At 48.9% G+C, this 20,088-nt stretch overlaps 3 protein-coding genes across 9 annotated transcripts in view; 2 read left to right on the top strand and 1 right to left on the bottom strand.

Moving 5' to 3' along the window:
- The window catches only part of LOC128569531 (uncharacterized protein C17orf113), a 63,127-nt gene extending 55,487 nt beyond the window's left edge, over positions 1-7,640 (top strand). For all 3 annotated transcript variants that reach the window (XM_053567644.1, XM_053567646.1, XM_053567645.1), the window contains 5 exons: positions 1,660-1,825; positions 3,915-4,208; positions 4,757-4,953; positions 5,656-5,766; positions 6,249-7,640. In XM_053567644.1, the coding sequence (XP_053423619.1) occupies positions 1,660-1,825; positions 3,915-4,208; positions 4,757-4,953; positions 5,656-5,766; positions 6,249-6,485 (1,005 nt within the window). In that variant the 3' untranslated portion in view covers positions 6,486-7,640. The remainder of the gene's footprint in view (positions 1-1,659; positions 1,826-3,914; positions 4,209-4,756; positions 4,954-5,655; positions 5,767-6,248) is intronic.
- A 138-nt stretch (positions 7,641-7,778) lies between these two features.
- On the bottom strand, positions 7,779-12,028 carry NKIRAS2 (NFKB inhibitor interacting Ras like 2). 4 transcript variants are annotated; one of them, XM_053567654.1, is made up of 4 exons: positions 11,851-12,028; positions 10,601-10,709; positions 9,929-10,170; positions 7,779-9,306 (listed from the first exon to the last, which is right to left on the bottom strand). In XM_053567654.1, exons 2-4 carry the CDS (start codon positions 10,692-10,694, stop codon positions 9,067-9,069), a joined length of 576 nt encoding a protein of 191 aa, XP_053423629.1. In that variant the 5' UTR covers positions 10,695-10,709; positions 11,851-12,028; the 3' UTR covers positions 7,779-9,066. The 4 variants fall into 4 exon arrangements, with proteins under 4 accessions (XP_053423629.1, XP_053423628.1, XP_053423627.1 ...); XM_053567653.1 differs by having other exon boundaries at positions 11,858-12,028; XM_053567652.1 differs by having other exon boundaries at positions 11,923-12,028.
- Positions 12,029-14,617: 2,589 nt separating this feature from the next.
- Positions 14,618-20,088, top strand: part of DNAJC7 (DnaJ heat shock protein family (Hsp40) member C7) — a 42,423-nt gene continuing 36,952 nt past the window's right edge. Inside the window, exon 1 of one of the 2 annotated variants that reach the window (XM_053567648.1) lies at positions 14,618-14,923. In XM_053567648.1, coding sequence (XP_053423623.1) covers positions 14,847-14,923 — 77 coding nt within the window. In that variant the 5' untranslated portion in view covers positions 14,618-14,846. The remainder of the gene's footprint in view (positions 14,924-20,088) is intronic. The other variant, XM_053567649.1, reaches the window with a different exon arrangement.

The raw sequence follows: 20,088 nt of genomic DNA, 5'->3' as shown, positions 1-20,088 counted from the left end.
CTCAGGCTGGTCTCGAACTCATGAACTCAAGCAGAAGCTCCTGCCTTGACTTCCCAGAGTGCGAGGATAACAGGCATGAGCCACCATGCCTGCCTGGCCTGGAGCTGAGTTCTTAAAGCACCCAAGAGTTTATAAAATGTATTCATGCCCATCATCTGAATTAGTTCTAATGACACACCTGGGAGATGGACAGAGGCACTATTATCATCCCTGATTTTTAGGTAGGGAAACTGAGCCTCAGAGAAGTTAAGGTACTTGGCTGAGGCCACGCAGCTGGTAAGTAGCAAAGCTGAGATTTGAACCCAGGACTGGCTGACCATAAGGCCTGCATACTTTCCATTGTTGCCTACCCCTAGCTAGAACAGGGGCCTCATTCTGGCCTCCCAATGAAGGTTTACCACCTGTCCAGGCAATCTGAGGTTTAAGCTAGATGTCAGCAGAAGTGCTGGAGTGAAAGGGTCTAGAGAGGCGCCCTGGGGGCCTGTCTTTCCTATGAAGGTGGTGGGCTGGGGAGCAACAAGGGAGGACCCTTAGAGGGAGGATACTGACAGGCTAGATTGGGGGTTCCCTTCAAGCTTTCAGGTTTTCTTGAGTTCTGCAAGAGAAGGTCAGAGGATTTGTGCTGAGGGAGGGACCATGTCTTCTTTGTGCTAGTCCCTGGCACAGTACCTGGCAAATAATGAGCTCAGTGACTGCTTGTTTAAAATTGAACAAAAGGATGAATGTTTTGGGTGCATGTACCCCTAAGTGTGAGGACTGCTGTTTTCTCCATTTGTACATTCATAAACTTCATAACTAACATTCTAACATTCATTAAGCATCTATTATGTATACTAGGCGCTTATAATTCATGTTCCAGTTTAATTCTTTTTTTAGAGACAGTCTCACTTTGTGACCCACAGTAGAGTGCCGTGGCATCACAGCTCCCAGCAACCTCCAGCTCTTGGGCTTAGGCGATTCTCTTGCCTCAGCCTCCGGAGAAGCTGGGACTACAGGCGCCTGCCACAACACCTGGCTATTTGTTGTTGTTGTTGTTGTTGCAGTTTTGCTAGGGCCAGGTTTGAACCTGCCACACTCGGTATATGGGGCCAGCGCCCTACTCACTGAGCTACAGGTGCTGCCCCATTCCAGTTTAATTCTTTTTTTTTTTTTTTTGGCCGGGGCTGGGTTTGAACCCACCACCTCCAGCATATGGGACCAGCGCCCTACTCCTTGAGCCACAGGCGCTGCCCTCCAGTTTAATTCTTACAATCCTCTGAGGTCAGAAGGGGTGTCTCTACTGCCTCACGTGTAAGGTGACCATGAACTCGGCCTCCCAACTTCAGGATCACAACACAAGTCAGTGGTCCCAGGAGCTGGAGCCCAGGGGAGGAGGAGGACAGGGAGAAAATTCAGGCTCAAAGAGGTAAGGTTAGTTGCCCAAAGATGCATAGCTCCTAAGTGACTGGGTTACAATCTGAAGCCAGAGGCTACTTGCTTTGGAGCTCAAGTATGAGAATGCATTCTGTAAACCTGGAGACCATACACATGTGATGATGAGGGCAATGAAAAGGATTTGCCCCTTGTGAGACCTAAGCCCTGCGTCCCTTTGACCTGTCAGCTCCTACTCCTGGATGGGGCATATGAATGAATGGTGACCTCACACTCTTCCCTCCCCAGAACCAGGCCGAAGCACATTACAAAGGCCACAAACATGCCAGAAAACTCAAGGCTGTTGAAGCTGCCAAGAGTAAGCAGAGACCACAAACCCTGGCCCAGGATGGGGCACTGGTGTCCCCAATCCCAACGCTGGCCAGTGGGACCCCCGGAGAGCCAGAGAGCAAAGGTCAGTCCTGAACTCTTCTTCTCTGCTCCTCCCAGCTCCATTCTGAAATCTGGTTTCCAAAAAGGGGTTGAGAGATTTCTGCTTATTGATTTTGCATGTGTTAGAGTATTCCATACATACATGCAAAAACACACAAATCTATCGCTCGAGGAATTTTCCCAGCCTTGAGCCCTTCCCAGTCACTACCTGGCTGTATTCATTTCCCAGGGCTGCCGTCACAAGTGACTACAAGCTGGGTGGCTGAAAACAGCAGTAATGTATTTCCCCATGGTTCTGGAGGTCAGAAGTCTGAAATCAAGGGTTGGTTCCTTCTTGTGGACTCAGAGGGAGAAACTGCCCTCTGCCTCTCTTCTACTTCTGGTGGTGGCTGGTAGTCCTCAGCATGCTTGGCTTATAGCTGCATCTACAATCTCTGCCTCCATCTTAACACCATGTTCTCCCCTGTGTGTCTCTGTGCTCCACACGCTCTTCTCCTAAGGACACCAGTCACTGGATTAGTCCCACCCTAACCCAGCATGACCTCATCTTAACTAATTTTATCTGCAAAGACCCTGTGTCAAAATAAAGTCACATTCTGAGGTTCCAGATAGACATGAATTTTGGGGGAGTAACTATACATCCAACTATAGATCCTGATTTTTCTGTGCATATGTCAGTTTCACTTGGTTTTGGTGAATCAGAGTATGCAGGTTGTGTGTCTAGGTGTTGTTCATCTCTCGTGGTCATCGACATTCATTGTGTCTGTTAAGATTCATTCATGTTGGTCGGGTACGGTGGCTCATGCCTGTAATCCTAACAATCTGGGAGGCTAAGGTGGGTGGATTGTCTGAGCTGACAGGGTCGAGACCAGCCTGAGCAAGTGAGAGACCCCGTCTCTAAAAATAGCTCGGCATTGTGACAGGCGCCTGTAGTCCCAGCTACTTGGGAGGCTGAAACAAAAGAATTGCTTCAGCCCAAGAGTTTGAGGTTGCTGTGAGCTATGACACTAGGGCACTCTACTGAAGGTGACAAAATGAGACTCTGTGTCAAAAAAAAAAAAAATTCATCCATGTTGCTGCATGTAGCTGCAGTTTGTTCTTTTTTGTTTTGTTTTGTTTTTACAGTTTTTGGCCAGGGCTGGGTTTGAACCCACCACCTCCGGCATATGGGGCTGGCACCCCACCCATTTGAGCCACAGGCGCCGCCCAGTTTGTTCTTTTTTATTGCTATTAGTACCCCACTGTGTGACCATAACCACTATTTTCAAAAAAATCTCTTCTTTTGGGACTGAGCATAATGACTCACACCTATAATCCTAGCCTTCAGAGAGGCTGAGGCAGGTGGATTGCTTGCACTCAGGTTTGAGACCAGCCTGAGCAAGAGTGAGACTCTGTTTCTACTAAATATAGAAAAAATAGCCAGGCATTATGGTGGGCACCTGTAGTCCCAGCTACTGAGGAGGCTGAGGCAAGAGGATCTCTTGAGTCCAAGAGTTTGAGGTTGCTGGAAGCTATGATGCCATGGCACTCTACCCAGGGTGACAAAGTGAGACTCTGTCTCAAAAAAAAAAAAAATCTCTAGCTGGACATTGTGGCGGGTGCCTGTAGTCCCAGCTACTCGGGAGGCTGAGGCAAGAGAATTGCCTAAGCCCAGGAGTTGGAGGTTGCTGTGAGCTGTGACGCTATGGCACTCTACAGAGGGTGATAAAGTGAGACTCTGTCTCTACAAAAAAAAAAAAAACTCTTCTTTTGTTGATGAACATTGGAATAGTTTCCAGTTTTATGCTATTATATATAGTGCTGTATGAACATTCTAGTACATCTTTTTAGTGATTTCTGCTTACTTAACATCAAGCAAATAACTAAAATATCAGGCTGCAAGGACTCTCTGAGACTACTCTGTCCAACATTATAATTTCTGCTGAGGAGACTGAGGCTCAAGTCTCCCCAGTGAATTGGTGGGAAAGTGGGGCCTGGGATTGAGTGCTGGTCACCCCTCCACCAAGGACCCCTCCATCCTACCATGCCACCCCCATCATCAGTGCTTGGAATCATGGTCCTAGAATCACCTTGAGCCTCACACTCTCCTCCAATGCCTTCCATCCCCACAGTGATTCCTGTAGGTCTTCCTCTTGGCTCTTCATTCCAGCCACCACTGACTCCAGACGCTGCACCCAGGGAGCCAGCTCATGCAGACCTCTTGGATGCTGCCTCCTCTTCCTCTTCTTCCTCTTGCCCACCTTGCTCCCCAGAGCCTGGGAGAGAGGCACCCGGGCCCGAGACAGCAGCAGCGGCTGTGGAAAGCAGCGTGAGTGGGGAAGGCAGGAGCGAGAAGGGGCGCCTCTACTGCCCCACATGTAAGGTGACCGTGAACTCGGCCTCCCAACTTCAGGCTCACAACACAGGTCAGTGTCCCCAGGAGCTAGAGCCTGGGGGAGGAGGAGGACAGGGAGGCTTGAGTTCTTGGGGTGCTTCTCTCAAGGACAGAGAATTGATGGTGGCAGATGTGTTGTATGCAGCTATCACTGGGCAGGCATTGCTGGGTCCTCCTGTTAATCCCTGGGGAGGGAGAACTGGGAAGAGGAATTGGAGGCAGCAAGAACTAGAAGTCACTAAATCTCTGAAAGGTCACTCCAGAGAAGACGGGAGACACCTCCTCCATATCTCCTTAGACCAGAACCAGAAAGGTTGAGATTAGAGCAAAAGGTCACTCCAGAGAAAACTGGTGAGGCCTCCTCCATCTCTCCTTAGATCAGAACCAGAAGGGTTTGAGATTAGAGCAAAAGTGAAGCCAATAAGACAGACGCTAAGAGGAGAGATCAGATGCAGCTGGAGGGCAGTGTTATGTGCAGAGCAGCCATAAGGCTTAAAGGGACAGTCAAACTGACCTAGTACAGGGGTTTAGGGGGTTTCTCCGTGGCTCTTCAGCGCCGACAGACTTCTCTTCCTCTAGGAGCCAAGCACCGGTGGATGGTGGAAGGGCAGCGAGGGACTCCCCGCAGGGGCCGGGGCCGCCCAGTGCCCCGGGGAGGGGCTGGACACAAGGCCAGGAGAGTGACTGGTGGCCGGAGTGGCCGGCAGGGGCCCAGTCCTCCTTTCCACTGTGCTCTCTGTCAGCTCCAGGTCAATTCAGAGACTCAACTCAAGCAGGTGGGAAAAGCGGGACCAGGACTGAGGTTGGAGCCAGGGGAGGTGGCCAGGGCAATACAAGCATTAGAGTGGCAGGGTGGCTTGAGGTAGTCCCCAAAATATTGAAGAAAACAAGGTTTTAGCAAGAAAAAGGAAGTTTATTAACAATCTACATAGCAGGCCGGGCCTGTCCTGGTGACTGAAGGCTCCATGGAAAGTGCAGTTTTGAGTTTCATATGCAATTTTGAGGAGTATCAGCTCAGCTGCTTCTTGGAAATCTGCTGGGTCTTAATTAACTCTGTTCTCAAAACAACCCAACTGCAAGGTCTTAATCAGCCTCTTTCCCATAATAGCCCAGGTCAGCCTGACCCAAAACAATCCAAAATAGCCTCACCAGTCCATCATCTGCCCTGCTCATATCTAGCTAACTGCCGAACACAAGGCAGGGAAGAAGAGGAGCCTGGAGAGAGGGGGTGAGTAGAACAGAATAGGGCAGGCTGGAGGGGCAGGATTGAGGCCAGCTGGCCATGGGCTCCTTAGGGTGAAGGTTAAGTCTTACCTCCCCTTCCCAGGGCCTGCCCTGGGGGGAGGATCCAGGCAAGGTGCTCTGACCATGTGAGTAGTGGATAGAGGAAGGTAAGACAGTTGAAGATGACAGAGTAGTCCTGTGGTCCTTGGGCTTCCTCGTCTTGTCCCCAGTCTGTCCATCTGTCTGTTCACTAGCACATGAGCAGCAGGAGGCACAAAGACCGCCTGGCCGGGAAACCCCCCAAGCCCTCCAGCCAGCACAGCAAGCTACAGAAGCATGCCGCGCTGGCCGTGAGTGTCCTCAAGGTATCTGTCTCCAGGCAACAGAGCTGGGACCCGGGTGGGGAGGGAGAGGGTGGGCTGGTAGAGAGGGCCAGCTGGAGGTAGGGCAGGAAGGAGGCTGCTGGGCAGGGGAGGAGTTGGGGTTGGGTTTTTGGCTGTCCCGAGATCTGCCCAGAGGAATTTCCGGGGAGGTGGGCTGGGGTAGCAGCCGGACTTGGGCAGGAACCTTACTGGTAAGAGTGAAGGGGTGGGTGTGCATCTCCTAGAAGCTATCCCATCCCCTCCCCACCCCTTTCTCCCACCCTGAGATTTTCCTCCCTCTGGGCAGGAAGACAGGTGGTAGAGAAAGCCCTTTGGAATGAATGTTTGGAGGTGGAAAGGGAGGAGGATTTAGGTTTGGAACTCTAAAATCACGTTTTTCCTACAGCAAAAGGCCCAAGGATGGGGCCAAACGAGGGGGTGGGATTTTCTGAGTTACACCGTGTCCACTTTTTTTTTCTGTGTAGTCTAAACTGGCCTTGCAGAAGCAACTCACCAAGACGCTGGCAGCCCGTTTCCTACCCAGCCCACTCCCCACTGCAGCCGCTGCCATCTGTGCCCTGCCTGGGCCCCTGGCTCTCCGGCCTGCCCCTACAGCAGCCACTACCCTTTTTCCAGCTCCAATCCTGGGCCCAGCTCTGTTTCGCACCCCAGCAGGAGCTGTTCGTCCTGCCACGGGACCCATCGTCTTTGCCCCCTATTAGCCCTCATAGGGAGGCCAGGGCTGAGTTCCCAACAGCCATCTCCTCCTGTCCCCAAGATGCCTATTTTCTATATCCCACAGGGACTGTTTTCCAGTTTAGGGAGTCCTTCCCAGAACTAGGAAGGGCTCGGCTAGTTATGAGGGCAGCTTCCCTTCCCTGTCTGGACTGGGGATTCAACCAGTACCTTCCTGGTCCGAGGAGCACCCCCACCCTCCTTTCCCAGGCTTTTGGGGCCTAGTTCTAGGGTTTTCTGCACTTCCCAGTCTGGTAAATCCCAAAGATCTATGCAAAATCCAGCCCTAGCCATGTGGTGCTCTCATTTTTATGGACCCAAGACCTATCCCCTACGTACACCTACGTGGCCACTCTTGGAATCTCAGCTTCTACAAGCCAGCCCCTCTTAGCCAGGGACAAACGCATGATCACACCTGTGCTCAGGGCCTCACTTGATTCTCTGGAAACAAGGTATGGGAGCAGGCTCAAGGTTATCAGGACAAGGTGACCATGGGGATATGGCAAGGGACTGTGGAAAAAAAGAGGAACCCAAGAGTCCTTGGATCAAGCAGTGCTAAGGCAGGGCAACACCTGGTCTGGCGGGAGCTGGCTCTGAAATCTTCTGGAGGTTTCATCTGCTCTGAGAGGATGCAGCTAGGATGGAACAGCTGACACCGTTACGGGTGGGCCCAATTTCAATACAGGGTATGACCCATCCCACAAAAGCTCAGCCTTTTGCTGAGCCCTCCTGAACCCCAGTTCCTGGGGGGAGGTGTCACGGAGTCTCACACTATGGACTCAGCTAACACCAACCCCACTCAGGGGTCCCAAAAGAAGAGTTTCCCCTCCAGTTCCTTACCCCCAAACTGGTCCCTAGCACTAAATTCAGCTTTCTCTCTTTTCATCCTACTGTGAAGCAAAGTGCTGGGATACAGTCTGACACCCATGTGTAGGACCCATCTTCATGCTGTCAAAGTCAATGTCACAAACTCCATCCCACCCAGCACTGCCCCTTACCCCACAATATGGGACTTTGCCAGTATCAACCTGTATCATTCTTTTTTTTTTTTTAATTCCTGAAGAACAAGAAAAAGGGGGGAGGGGAGGAAAACTTTTTGATAACAGCAGTTGTGGTTTTATTGTTTCCAATGCATCAATAAATTAACTTGAACCCCCAAGCCTGTATATGTCCTAATTCTACTCACCCAGCCGTGGGCCTTCTCACTTCTGTTTTGGGGAGAGGTGCATTGTATTGGAGGTTACCTGGCTGCAATGTGTCCCCCAAGCCAGGTGTGCACAAGGTGGACACAGGAAGTTGTGGGTTATAAGCTCACTGTACAGCCTGTCTGAGCGTGTAACCACTTCTGAGTCTCATCAGCTCCTGAGAAGGTGCTACTGGTTTGCCTTTGCTCTGTTCAGGCATCTGAGGTAAGAAGGGCTTTAAAAGAGCACCTTGTCCAGCCTTCACCACGGCAACAGGTGTATAAATGCAGGTAACTTAAATAGAAGTCCAGCTATGAGCTAGAAATAACCTCAGGAAGGGGTGAAGACCAGGGCTAGATGTCTGCAGACTGGGCACCAGAGTGGAAAGTGAACTCCTGCCCCCTGGTGGTTGGCAGGAGAGCATGTCCCAGCAGCCAGGGCTAGTAGGCATAGCACCTTGAAGAGGGAGAAGCCACAGCTTTATAAAACCAGAGCTGGAGAGGATCCAGATCAGCTAAGCAACCCCTGTCACCTTACGGACAAGAAAATTGGTGCTGGGTGGCGCCTGTGGCTCAAAGGAGTAGGGTGCCGGCCCCATATGCCAGAGGTGATAGGTTCATACCCAGCCCTGGCCAAAAACTACAAAAAAAAAAAAGAAAGAAAGAAAATTGGTGCTGAGAGGGGAAAGGTCTTGCTGGGTCACAAAGTCAGCTGGTGACTCACAGCCCAGCCATTGCTCCATTCCACCTCAACAAATGAGGTCCATCTGCTCCCTGAGCAGGAAGAGGAAGTTAAACAGTTGGGGATGGGGGTTGTTTAGAACAGAAAATTACACTTAGGAGGCCTGCTTTGTCTAGCTAGGAAACAGACAGGAAAAAGGTCAGGGTGAGAGATGCGGAGGCACCAGTAATGCCAGCATACGTACCCACGATACCTGGACACATTTTCTCTAGAGTCCAGGCTGACTATCTAGCATGGATCTCAGACTACATATGTGTGTGTGTGTTACTGGCAGGAAGCCCAGAAGGTGGGACCCCTATGATAGGAACCAAACTCTAAATAAAATGGGCACTACTGGATGGTAGCTCTGCTTCCTGTCTAGGGCAGATGGAAGGGATGCTGACCCACAACTGCCCCAGGAGACAATGAAGGAGATTATGATGAAAACTAGGGGTTGGGAAGAACTAGGGGTGGGGCTGTTTAAGAGGAGGAGGTGTAACCAAGATTTCTGTAGTTGACAGGGAGCAAAAGGCTTGGGCCACTACCCGGCTGACTGGGAAGGACAGATTGCCTGCCTCCCCTGTCCCCCTTTGCTTTTAACCCATTTTTTGCAGCCCCAGAAGCTGGAATAGGGCTGGGAGGGTGAAGAAGGAATGGCAGGTCTTCAGCCATCCAAGGAGCCACTGCCCTTGTTCTTTCGGCTGAGAGGGAAGGCAGACTTGCTCTGGGGCTGGGTCATCTTGCTGGCCAGGTAGATGAAGGGCTCCAGGAGGGAGCGACGATCAGCCACAGACACCTCCCACAGTTTCACCTTCTCTGACTTGGCCCAATGCTGAGCCACGTCTGGGTCTACACGCCGCTGCTCCTGGAGGTCGCTCTTGTTGCCAAGGACCACAATGGTGACCTAGGGAAGAAGGACAGAGCAGAGGCCTGTGGATATACCAGGGGCCCAGAATGGGTTTAGAGACTGGCAGCCACCCAGGAAGTCTATGAGAGAAGAGTCTCAGTGGCTGATGTCTCAGCTCTCAATATTAGAAACCACTGATGGGAAGGTTGTTTTTTCTTCGTCCTCTGTTGAAATTCTGATCTCCATCTGGCCCTCTCTCTAGGAGTTCCATCACAAGCCCTATTATCACCCATACATGCTCATTACAGCAGTCATTTCCTGGCTAAACAACTGGTGAGAAAGCACACCCAGGAATACCTATAGCTTAGAGGGGGATTTTGGAGACCAGAAAGGCCTTCATAGATAAGAACACAGAACTGTCAAGAAGAAAGATTAGTGAGGACTTCATGTGTTAGGTCAGAGACCCCATAATCTAAAGAGAAGCCTCTTTAGTTGAGTGGCCTCAACACATGCCCACCTCTGGGGTGAAGACACTCTCAATAGCCTCTACCTTACCTTGAGCTCCAAACCCACCTCCTGGCGAATAAGTAAAGAATGGAGCCATGCCAGGCCTCTGAAAGCCAGCCCAGGGCCCATGCTCTCCCACTACTGATGCTCCCAAAGAGCCTAGGCCATGCACCTCCTTCTTGTCCTTGGATTTGTCAATCTCCTTCTTGAGCAGTTCCACGCGCTGAAAAGACTCTCGGCTGTCAGTGCTGTAGACCAGGACATAGCCATCAGTGCAGGAGAAGCAGTGCCGGGGCAGCTCAGCCCCATCTCGGAGCCCCCGGGTGTCGTAGAAACGCACCTGCTCCCGCACCCCCCGGTCTGTCTCAATGGAGCCCACATAGATGTCTTCCTGTGTCTCGATCATCTCAGAACCTGGAATAAAATAAGAAGACTGTTTGAAGTGGGGAGGGAGATGGGAATGTGAATTAGAGGGCATCGCAACAGGCTGACCAGACAGGGAAAGGGGACTGTCTGCAGGGCCTTGGGAGGAGGGAATTGAGGAGTACAAGCCAGAGAATAGACAGTCTAGCAGGATTGAAATGATTCCAGGAAACACACATTAATTTCATGTTAATACGATGCGAAGCATAAGTGTGATGTGAGAGCTTGTCTTCCATATCTTGGATATTGGGTTTCCTCCCTCCAGATTTGTTTAATGTTGTAGAGTTGGGGTTTACAATGTTTTACTCTTCAGGGCGCAAAAACCACCAGCAGCAGCTCTTAGCCTTTGCATAGTGTGATCAAATCCTACTCCTTATTCTTCAACTTCTTCCATCATTCCTCCACCCACAACAACACTCACCTACTACATGGTTCCCATACAGAAGCTGCTCCAGGATTGACGTTTTGCCCACAGATGCCTGGCCGCACACAACTACCTTGCAGCTCTTCCCCATGCTTAAGCCTTCAGCCTTGAGGAACAGAAGCACACTGAGTGAGGTGAGGAAAGAAAGGATCAAATAGAAGGCAGACCCCCATAACTAACAGCCCAGGTTCTGAACTGACTACAAACCCTCAGGGATTCAGTACATCCTGATCTAGTGAAAGGCATTGAACTGATTTGTCTATGTCCACTACTGGAGAGTGAGCTGTACTTTATTGATCTTTGTTATTCTCAGTACATACCCAGTACCTGCCACAGTGCAGGTGCTCAGTAAATGTTGTTATAAAGGAAGAGGAGTCACTGGTTTAAAGGGACCACTAGACAGGTTCCATTCCACACACAGGATGTGGAGGAGACCAACTAGTTAAGGGAGCTCAGCCCACGTTCCTCTCTTCAACCATGAACCACATGGAGAGAAACAGTATTTTGTGTGTCTGTCTTAAGTCACCTCACCTAGGGAAAGTGAGCAAATAAAAAGGATAATTTACTTTTCTTTATGACATATCTGAACAATCAACCAATCCCCTCTAACCCCCAGTCAAGTCCATGGCTAAGAGGAAGAACATCAGAGAAGAAAGGAGTGAAGGAATCTAAGGGGAAAAAGCTTCCAAAGAGTGACAATCTTTCTTTTTTTTTAGACAGAGTCTCACTTTGTCACCCTCTGTAGAGTGCCATAGCATCACAACTCACAGCAACCTCAAACTCTTGGGCTTAAGCGATTCTCTTGCCTCAGCCTCCCAATTAGCTGGGACTACAGGCGCCCGCCACAACACCCTGCTATTTTTTGTTACAGTTGTCATTGTTTACTGTCCCGGGCCGGGTTTGAACCCGCCAGCCTCAGTGTATGTGGCTGACTCCGTAACCACCACGCTATGGGCGCCGAGCCAGAGTCAATTTTTGTTGCCCTTGCACTGAAAGACCCAGAAGAGAAACCCTATCTCTGAAGAGGTCCCTTTCCCAAAGGCTCAGGGCAAAGATTTCCTACGGAGAGCAGAGACAGAGATCACTTCTCCAAAGGGTCCCAGAAAGAAACCTCTCCAGAGGAAGCTATAGGCCCTCTCCCCATATAGGGAGTCCTGCAATTAAGGGCTACTCCCAAGAGAGGCTGCCAGAGGAAACTGAGTCACAGATTTCCCCACGAGAGGGACCTCAGAATCAGAGGAAAAGACCTGCCACCTAAAGCGGCCCAATGGCGGAAGACGATCCTGGCGATAGACAAGCCTCGCCTCCCAGCTCCGCACCTCCCGGGGTCCCGCAGCTCCAGCGGTGCCCCTCGCAGCTTGCAGGGACCAGCTAGGGGCAGCGCGGCCGCAAAGACTCCACTCTTCCTCGCGGGTCAAGCCCCCGTCCCCTACCCGCCCTCCTCCGGCTTCCGTCCGGCAAGACAAATTCCGGCGGCGGAAAGCGGACGCTGGTCGCACAGCGCCCCCAGAGGCCGGAGGGGAAATGACAGCCTGGCCCTGGCCTGTGGGGCTAAGGAGCTTCAGGTGTAAGCTCCCTGGTTTTGGGATGATATTCCGGTGTCACTGATGTCCAAATGTTAACTCTCTAAAGGCTACCATAGTACAGCAACCCTTCGTTACTCGTTTACTCGCCAAATGTTTTCTGAGCACCTACTCTGTGCCAGGCGCAAGGCCACGTGCTGAGAAAAAGCAGATAAGTTTTTCTTGGCCATCAGAACTTCACCGTCTAGAGGCGCTAGATGATAGACCAACAATTACAGTACAGCATGGTGAATAGTATTACGGCGGTGCTACAGGGGCACAGCAAAGAGGCATTTCGCTTTGGGATAGCGAGCATTAAGGAGAACTTTCCTGAGGGGGGGTTACATCTGTGTTAAGGTTTGAAAGGCTTGGGGGAAATGGTGTTCTAGGATGGACGAAACATGCAAGTCATAACATTTTGTGGAACTACAAGTACTTGGGTTCAACACTGGTTGTAGAAAGGGGCCAAATAACTTGAGTGTTAGGCCAAAAAGATCCAACTGATGGTAATGAAAGCCATTGTTACTGAAGTGACAAGATCAGTGTTTGCATTTAAGGTTACTCTGGCAGAAGAGTAAAGATTGGAGAGAGATGAGCAACAGGGGCCAATTAAGACTACTATTGTAGTTCAAGTTTTCTTTTATTTTGATTTTATTTCTTTTTTTGAGATAAGTTTTCACTGTTGCCAGGACTAGAGTGCAGTGGCATCATCATAGCTCCCTGTAACCTCAAACTCCTGGGCTCAAGTGACCCACCTGCCTCAGCCTCCCAAGTAGCTGGGATTATAGGCACATGCCACCATGCTAATTTTTCTATCTTTTGTAGAGATGGGGGTCTTGCTGTTGCTTAGGCTGATCTTGAACTCCTGGTCTCAAGTAATCCTTCTGCCTCAGCCTCCCAAAGTGCTAGGATTACAGGTGTGAGCCACCACACCTGGTCCTGTTTTATTTATTTATTCTTTTTAAGAGATGAGGATCTTACTATGTGGCCCAGGCTGAACTTGAACTCCTGGGTTCAAGTGATCCTCCTACCTCAGCCTCCCAAATAGCTGGAATTACAGGTTTGCACTACTGTGCCTGGTGTATTCCAAATTTAAAAACCAACGATCAGAGTCTGAACTGGATGGAAAGGAGGCAGATATTTGGAAGATAATTTGGCTGGTGAATCAACAAAACTTGTTGATAAATTGGAAAAGGAGTGAGAAAGAGGGAGTTCATATCTTCCATTTTTTTCATTTGATACATAATTGAATCCATTTAATTACGATAAGTAATTCAGGAAAGAGAATCAAGTACACACAGCATTTGTTTTTTACTTTGGTTGATGGATGAGAAGAAAATGAAAAATTCAATTTAAGTATGTTAAACTTTGGGGATTTAGGAAGATATTGAGTAGATAGTTGGATATACAAGTCTGGAACTTGGAATAAGGGTCTAGGTTGGAGATGTCAAAAGTTGAAAGTCATCAACAGGCTCGGCACCTGTAGCTCAGCGGCTAGGGCACGGGCCACATACACCAAAGCTGGCGGGTTCGAGCCCAGCCGAGGCCTACTAAACAACGACAACTGCAACCAAAACAAAAAAATAGCCGGGTCTTGTGGCAGGCACTTGTAGTCCCAGCTACTCGGGAGGCTGAGGCAAGAGAATCGCTTAAGCCCAAGAATTTGAGGTTGCTGTGAGCTGTGATGCCACGGCATTCTACCGAAGGCGACATAGGGAGACTGTCTCAAAATAAATAAATAAATAAATAAAACAAAATAAAATAAATTATAACTGCAGACTCCCCAATTTAACCAACTTCATAAATACTGGTTTGGGTTAGGGAAGTACAACAATGACGATTAAACTGTGTCGTCGCTCCCTATGAGTTCTCAATGAACGTGCTGAGTAGGGAGTTTATATGACAGGTGGGGTACGGGGGTAACTGAGGAACAGGGACCTCACCCTGTTCCTTATAAATTCTAGGGCACGGTCTGGGGTGCCATGTCATGCCAGCCTCCCTAGGCTTAATGCTGAGATGGCACTCCCAGGTGGCTGACATGAAAGTACCCGCATAAAAGAGTCAGCATCATTAGGGTGATGAACCAGTTGTGCTTGGAGATTTCAGGGGGATGAAAGGCGCGGGGTGAAGACGCCCTGCGTTCCCCCAGCTTGGCTGGGCAGGGCTTCCAGGGAACGATGAAAGCTGGGCGAACTGGGCTCAAAGTGTCTCTTCTTGTCATTCCCAGGAGGAAGCTGTGGACACACGCCAAGGTCGGGAAGGTAGCGCTGGGGACTTTTTCCCTCGAGTTTTGGGTCTCCGGGTCTCTACTCACCCAGACTCCCCTGAGCCTTACAGGACTCTCTCTACCACTGGAAATTGTTATGGCAGCAAGTCTCTTGGAATACTGAAAAAAGCCAAGCCCTAGAGACACGACACCCTGTTATAATCCCCACTTCCTACTCAGGGGTAACGTGGCGCCCCCAACGCACAGAAACCGCCTCTGGGCCCCAGCCCAGGCGCGGACACCACCGTGGACCTCCGGAGACAGAGGGCCGCTCTGGTCCCAAGCGGAACCTCTCGCTGGTAGACGGGCCCGAGGGAGCCCCTCTGGGCGCGGCGTCGCTGAGCTGCTCGATGCTCCGACCGGAAGTGCTCTTCACCGCCTGCCTCCCACCTGGCTCTCTGGTCTCGGCGGTAAGATGGCGGCTGCCGCGGAGTGCGATGTGGTAATGGCGGCGACTGAGCCAGAGCTGCTAGACGACGAAGAAACGAAGAGGTAACAGGGTGGCAGGGTACTGGAGAGGGCGAGCTTCAGTTTCGGGGCTCAGGGAAGTCCGTCCCTGCCATGCAGCAGCCCCCCAGCTTTTGAAGCGATGCCCCACTCTCCACGAACACCCCCCCATCTCAGCGCAAGTCGGGGTGGACCCCCGAAAGGGCACTTTTGGGGGGTCGGCCTTCTCCGCCCGCTTCCGCCTGGCACGGGAGCATAGGCACGGTCTTGCTCTGCAGCTGAGGGTAAGGTCGACCTTATTGTGGAGCCCGGGTCTCAGTGTGGGGCATCTCAGGTCTGTTGTGTAGTGGGGGAGGCGGCGCGGCGTTGATGACGACTTCCTTGCATCGTCGCCGACCCCCGCCTTCTCTTGTTAACTTGTGTGCAGTGTTGACTGCACTTTCCATCTCCAAAGCCCTTGTTCCCTTCGTCCTGTTTCCCCCAGAAATTACACCTCAGCGACCGACCTCTAGTCTTAAAAGTCCGAGGTGATTCTGTGTCTCAATTATTGATTGACCTGGCCGCCTCCTGGTTACCCCAGAAGTCTAAGATGATAGAGAAAGGAGAGTGCATGGTTTATCTCATGTTCTAAACGTCAGATTTCTCTAACCCTATCCTTCCTGGATGAGATCCTTATCCCTCCCAGGATTGTTCTTAAGTTAAGCAGCAAGGAGGAGGGCAACTGCTTGGGCGTTGTTGGCGCTCCTAGGTAGCCGCAGTGGCTCGAGATTGCCAGTTGGGACTAGCCAAGGGAGCTGCTGAGTGAGTGATTTTCGAGAACACTCTGGATTCTGGCAGCAGCTAAGCCAGGTTATTTGGAAGTGGGTTGGAACACAGTACTAGGTCATCATACTTATTCTAACGCTAAAGCGGAATTGATTAAAAGGTTATGGAAGTTTTAAGCCCTTTCCTTATTAGCTACAGGCTAATTTGATCCTTATTCTTAATCTCCTTCCCACATATTTTATTTATTTATACCAAGTCCCTTATGTTTTCAGTCTAATTTGAAGTGGTAATGAAGAATTAGTAAAAAAAAAAAAAAAGAATTAGTTCATGAGATCTAAAATCACAATTCTGAGGTTTTTATTGTTCAAGTTAGAAATATAGGACAGTAGTTCTCAACGTTCCTAATGCCGGATGTATTTTCGTTGTTATAAAGGGGTTGCAACCCACAGGTTGAGAACCGCTGATATAAGAGATACTCATGCAAAATGAATAGTTATCAAGCCAGTTTCTCAAGTTCCTGACCTGTTGGGGGCTGACAGGCTTGACAAAGCATAGTAAATCCCTGGAATGTCAGAGAAACCAGGATACCAGAGTCCATTCTTTCTCTTTTCTTAGTTTTGAGTTTTCATGTCGTACCTACTTCTTCTCAGATATTTAAAGTTAAGCATTATCAGCCTGTTTACATCATTGAAGTGTTGGAAAATGGGAAACCAAACTCCTCTAAACACTGACCTTAAATGAAGAGTAGAAATTTGTATTTGGAAAGAATTCAGTGGTTCTTTGTGCTATAAATAGGGACTTGACTATAGGTATTTTTTTTTTTCTTTTTGAGACAGAGTCTTACTATGCTGCCCTAGGTAGAGTGCTGTGGCGTCACAGCTCAAGCAACCTCAAACTCTCGGGCGATTCTCTTGCCTCAGCTTCCCAAGTAGCTGGGACTATAGGCGCCTGCCGCAACACCTGGCTATTATTTTTGTTGTTGTTGTTGTTGCAGTTGTTGTTTAGCTGCAGTTATTGTTTGTACCCCGGGCCAGGTTTGAACCCGCCAGCCTTGGCGTATGTGGCCAACGCCGTAATCACTGTGCTATGGGCACTGAGCCAACTATAGGTAATTTTTATTTTTATTGTTTATTTATTTATTTTAAGACAGAGTCTCACTGTGGTCACCCCTTGGTAGAGTGCAGTGGTGTCACAGTTCACAGCAACCTCAAACTCTTGGGCTCAAGCAATTCTCTTACCTCAGCCTCCCAAGCAGCAGGGGCTATAGGTGCCTGCCACAACACCCAGCTATTACTCAAGATGGGGTCTCGCTGTGGCTCAGGCTGGTCTTGAACTCATGAGCTCAGGCAGTTCACCCGAGTTAGCCTCCCAGAGTGCTGGTATTACAGGTGTGAGCCACCATGCCCACCTCAAATCTTTAAAAAAAAAATCACAGCCGAGGTATAGGCCTCAGGCTTATCTCTAAAAATAGCTGGCTGTTGTGTCAGGTGCCTACAGTCCCAACTGCTTGGGAGGCTGTGGCAAGAGAATTGCTTGAGCCCAGGAGGTTGAGGTTGCTGTGATCTGTGACAGCACAGAACTCTATCGAGGGTGACAAAATGAGACTCTGTCTCAAGAAAAAAAAAATCACTGCCTTAGATGATATTCTATCATAAGATTGTAGTAAGTGAACCTGAAGATATATATATTAAGAAACATAAAACAGATAATACTGTGGCGTTACCCCATCGCACAAAATATGTGCTGTTTGGTAGCGATACACCAGAATTAGGGAGGATGTTAATTTATGTAAACCACCTTATTTCATGGAATTTAAGATACTATTGATTGTAAATTGCATAGTTGTTATATCACTAAGAAAATATAAACTATGAGACAATGCATTTTTAACAAATAGACATATTTCATATTTATATAAAGGTATTTTAAACTTTAAAAAACATAGATGTTTATTGCGACTACTACTGTGCACAAATCAAAAGGAAAATAGGTGAAATAAAACAAATTAGAATGCCTTTTGTCCTATAAGGCATTCTTGGGTAAACTTTAGGCTCTGTTAGTATGAAAAAGCCTTGTTTATTGTTTTCCAGGGCTGAAAATGGAGTGGAGATTTAGAAGCTTTGGAGGAAGGTGGTTTTATGTTTCTTATGTTAACTGGAACCCTCCTGTGAAGCTATAGCGGAGGATAGTGGGAAAGACATTCCCTACAAATGCCCTTTACTGTCTGGTTTGTTTTGGTTAGAGTCATTTGGCCAAGTTACTATCTTTCTTGTTTCAGTCCTACTGCCAGTTCACTTAGGGACACAAGAGCTGATGAGTCTCTTGGTTTGTTTTTGTGAGGTCCAGCAAGGAGTCCTTTTCTTTCTTACATCTCGGCTCAAGTGCATCCTGCTGTTGCTGCTGATTGTCACAGTCTCGCAAGGGACGGAGTGAGATGAGCTTTTAAGACATTGGACCTCATGGTTGTAGCATTTTAAATTGCTGCATATTTTATTTCCTTAGCTTTAGTGCTTCTAGAGAGGAACGAAATGGATCTCAATAGTTTTTTGCTTGTCATTCTGACAAAGTTGTATTTCTCCCACGGCAGCTAAGAGGCTAAAATAAAAGATATATTAGCTGGCACCCCAGAATCATGACGTATATTTGTTTCTCTTTGCCCACCAGAACAGATAAAGCTGCTTAGGAGTCAGAGGATTAAATTTCAGAAGTTTTACTTTTCTTTTTTTTTTTTTTTTTTTTTTTTTTTTTTTGTAGAGACAGAGTCTCACTTTATGGCCCTCGGTAGAGTGCCATGGCTTCACACAGCTCACAGCAACCTCCAACTCCTGGGCTTAAGCTATTCTCTTGCCTCAGCCTCCCGAGCAGCTGGGACTACAGGCACCCGCCACAACGCCCGGCTATTTTTTGGTTGCAGTTTGGCCGGGGCCGGGTTTGAACCCGCCACCCTTGGCATGTGGGGCCGGCGCCCTACCGACTGAGCCACAGGCGCCGCCCAGAAGTTACTTTTCAAGTAACTTTCCTGGGAAGTTGCTGATCACTATACCTGAATACCTAAGGATCTCTGGGCTAGGAAGCAGCTTGGGCTGTACAGATAGCCTTTATTTAGGAAACTTGAGGGATTTCAAGTTGTTCATCAAAGAAGAAACATATCTGTGTCTCAGTGTGTACATGTGTGGGACTAAACAGTTGAGGTCTAAAAGAATCAAGGAAGCAATATATTTAGGAGCTGGGACATCCTTACCTGATTTCCTTGAACTAATAATCTTAACTTCTCTGTATCTGTTTTCCTGGTGGATACAAACAAGAGCAATTATTCATAAGCCTTTTCTTAGTATCTAGATATTGTAAACTCTCTGTGGATTAGGATTTTGCCTTTTATTTTTCTATCCCTTACTACTACTACTACTTTTTGTTTTTTGTAGAGACAGAGTCTCACTTTATCACCCTCAGTGGCGTCACACAGCTCACAGCAACCTCTAACTCCTGGACTTAGGTGATTCTCTTGCCTTAGCCTCCTGAGTAGCTGGGACCACAGGTGCCCACCATAATGCCTGGCTTTTTTTTTTTTTTTTTTTTTGTGGTTTTTGGCCGGGGCTGGGTTTGAACCCGCCACCTCCGGCATGTGGGACCGGCACCCTACTCCTTGAGCCACAGGCTTCGCCCTTATTTATTTATTTATTTATTTTTATTTTTTTTTTTTTGTAGAGACAGAGTCTCACTGTACCGCCCTCGGGTAGAGTGCCGTGGCGTCACACGGCTCACAGCAACCTCTAACTCTTGGGCTTACGCGATTCTCTTGCCTCAGCCTCCCGAGCAGCTGGGACTACAGGCGCCCGCCACAACGCCCGGCTATTTTTTTTTTATTGCCGTTTGGCCGGGGCTGGGTTTGAACCCGCCACCCTCGGCATATGGGGCCGGCGCCCTACTCACTGAGCTACTGATGCCTGGCTTTTTTTTTGCAGTTTTTGGCCACCCTCGGTATATGGGGCCAGCACACCACCCACTGAGCCACAGGCGTCTATCCCTTACTTACTACCCTTACTTACTACCCTCTATCCCTTACTTCTAATAGGAAGAAGTAAACCCTGAATCCACATCTCATGGTCTGCTTTGTTGCTATTTGTTCACAGTAGTTTCTCAGGCGTTTTGTCCTGGCCTTACTTGAATGAGGACCTTGTGCACATGTCCTTTCCTTCCACCCCCCTTCTTCCTTACCCTGTTTTAAATTCTCAGGACTCATCATCTTAATCTTCCTCTGGAAGTTCAGGGCAGGCAGCTAGACTTTTCGGAAAGCCTGCAAGCTGAATGGGAATTTATCTTTGACCTTGAACCCAAATCAGTGAGAAACACTCATTTTCTTTTTTTAATTAAGTTTATTTATTTTTATATTTTTGTTGTTGTTGTTGTTGCAGTTTGGCCAGGGCTGGGCTTGAACCTGCCACCCT

The sequence above is a fragment of the Nycticebus coucang genome, chromosome 18 (assembly GCF_027406575.1).
Source record: "Nycticebus coucang isolate mNycCou1 chromosome 18, mNycCou1.pri, whole genome shotgun sequence".
In the NCBI taxonomy this organism is placed as follows: domain Eukaryota; kingdom Metazoa; phylum Chordata; class Mammalia; order Primates; family Lorisidae; genus Nycticebus; species Nycticebus coucang.
This window is presented reverse-complemented; position numbering and strand designations above follow the sequence as displayed.

What these genes read in the sequence shown, in the direction of transcription:
- NKIRAS2 (XM_053567654.1), bottom strand. Translation starts at nt 10,694, where the DNA reads ATGGGGAAGAGCTGCAAGGTAGTTGTGTGCGGCCAGGCATCTGTGGGC. An exon ending in GTATGGGAACCATGTAGTAG is followed by an intron (nt 10,171 to 10,600) that starts GTGAGTGTTGTT and finishes ATTTTATTCCAG; the next exon opens with GTTCTGAGATGATCGAGACA. An exon ending in AATCCAAGGACAAGAAGGAG is followed by an intron (nt 9,307 to 9,928) that starts GTGCATGGCCTA and finishes CTTCTTCCCTAG; the next exon opens with GTCACCATTGTGGTCCTTGG.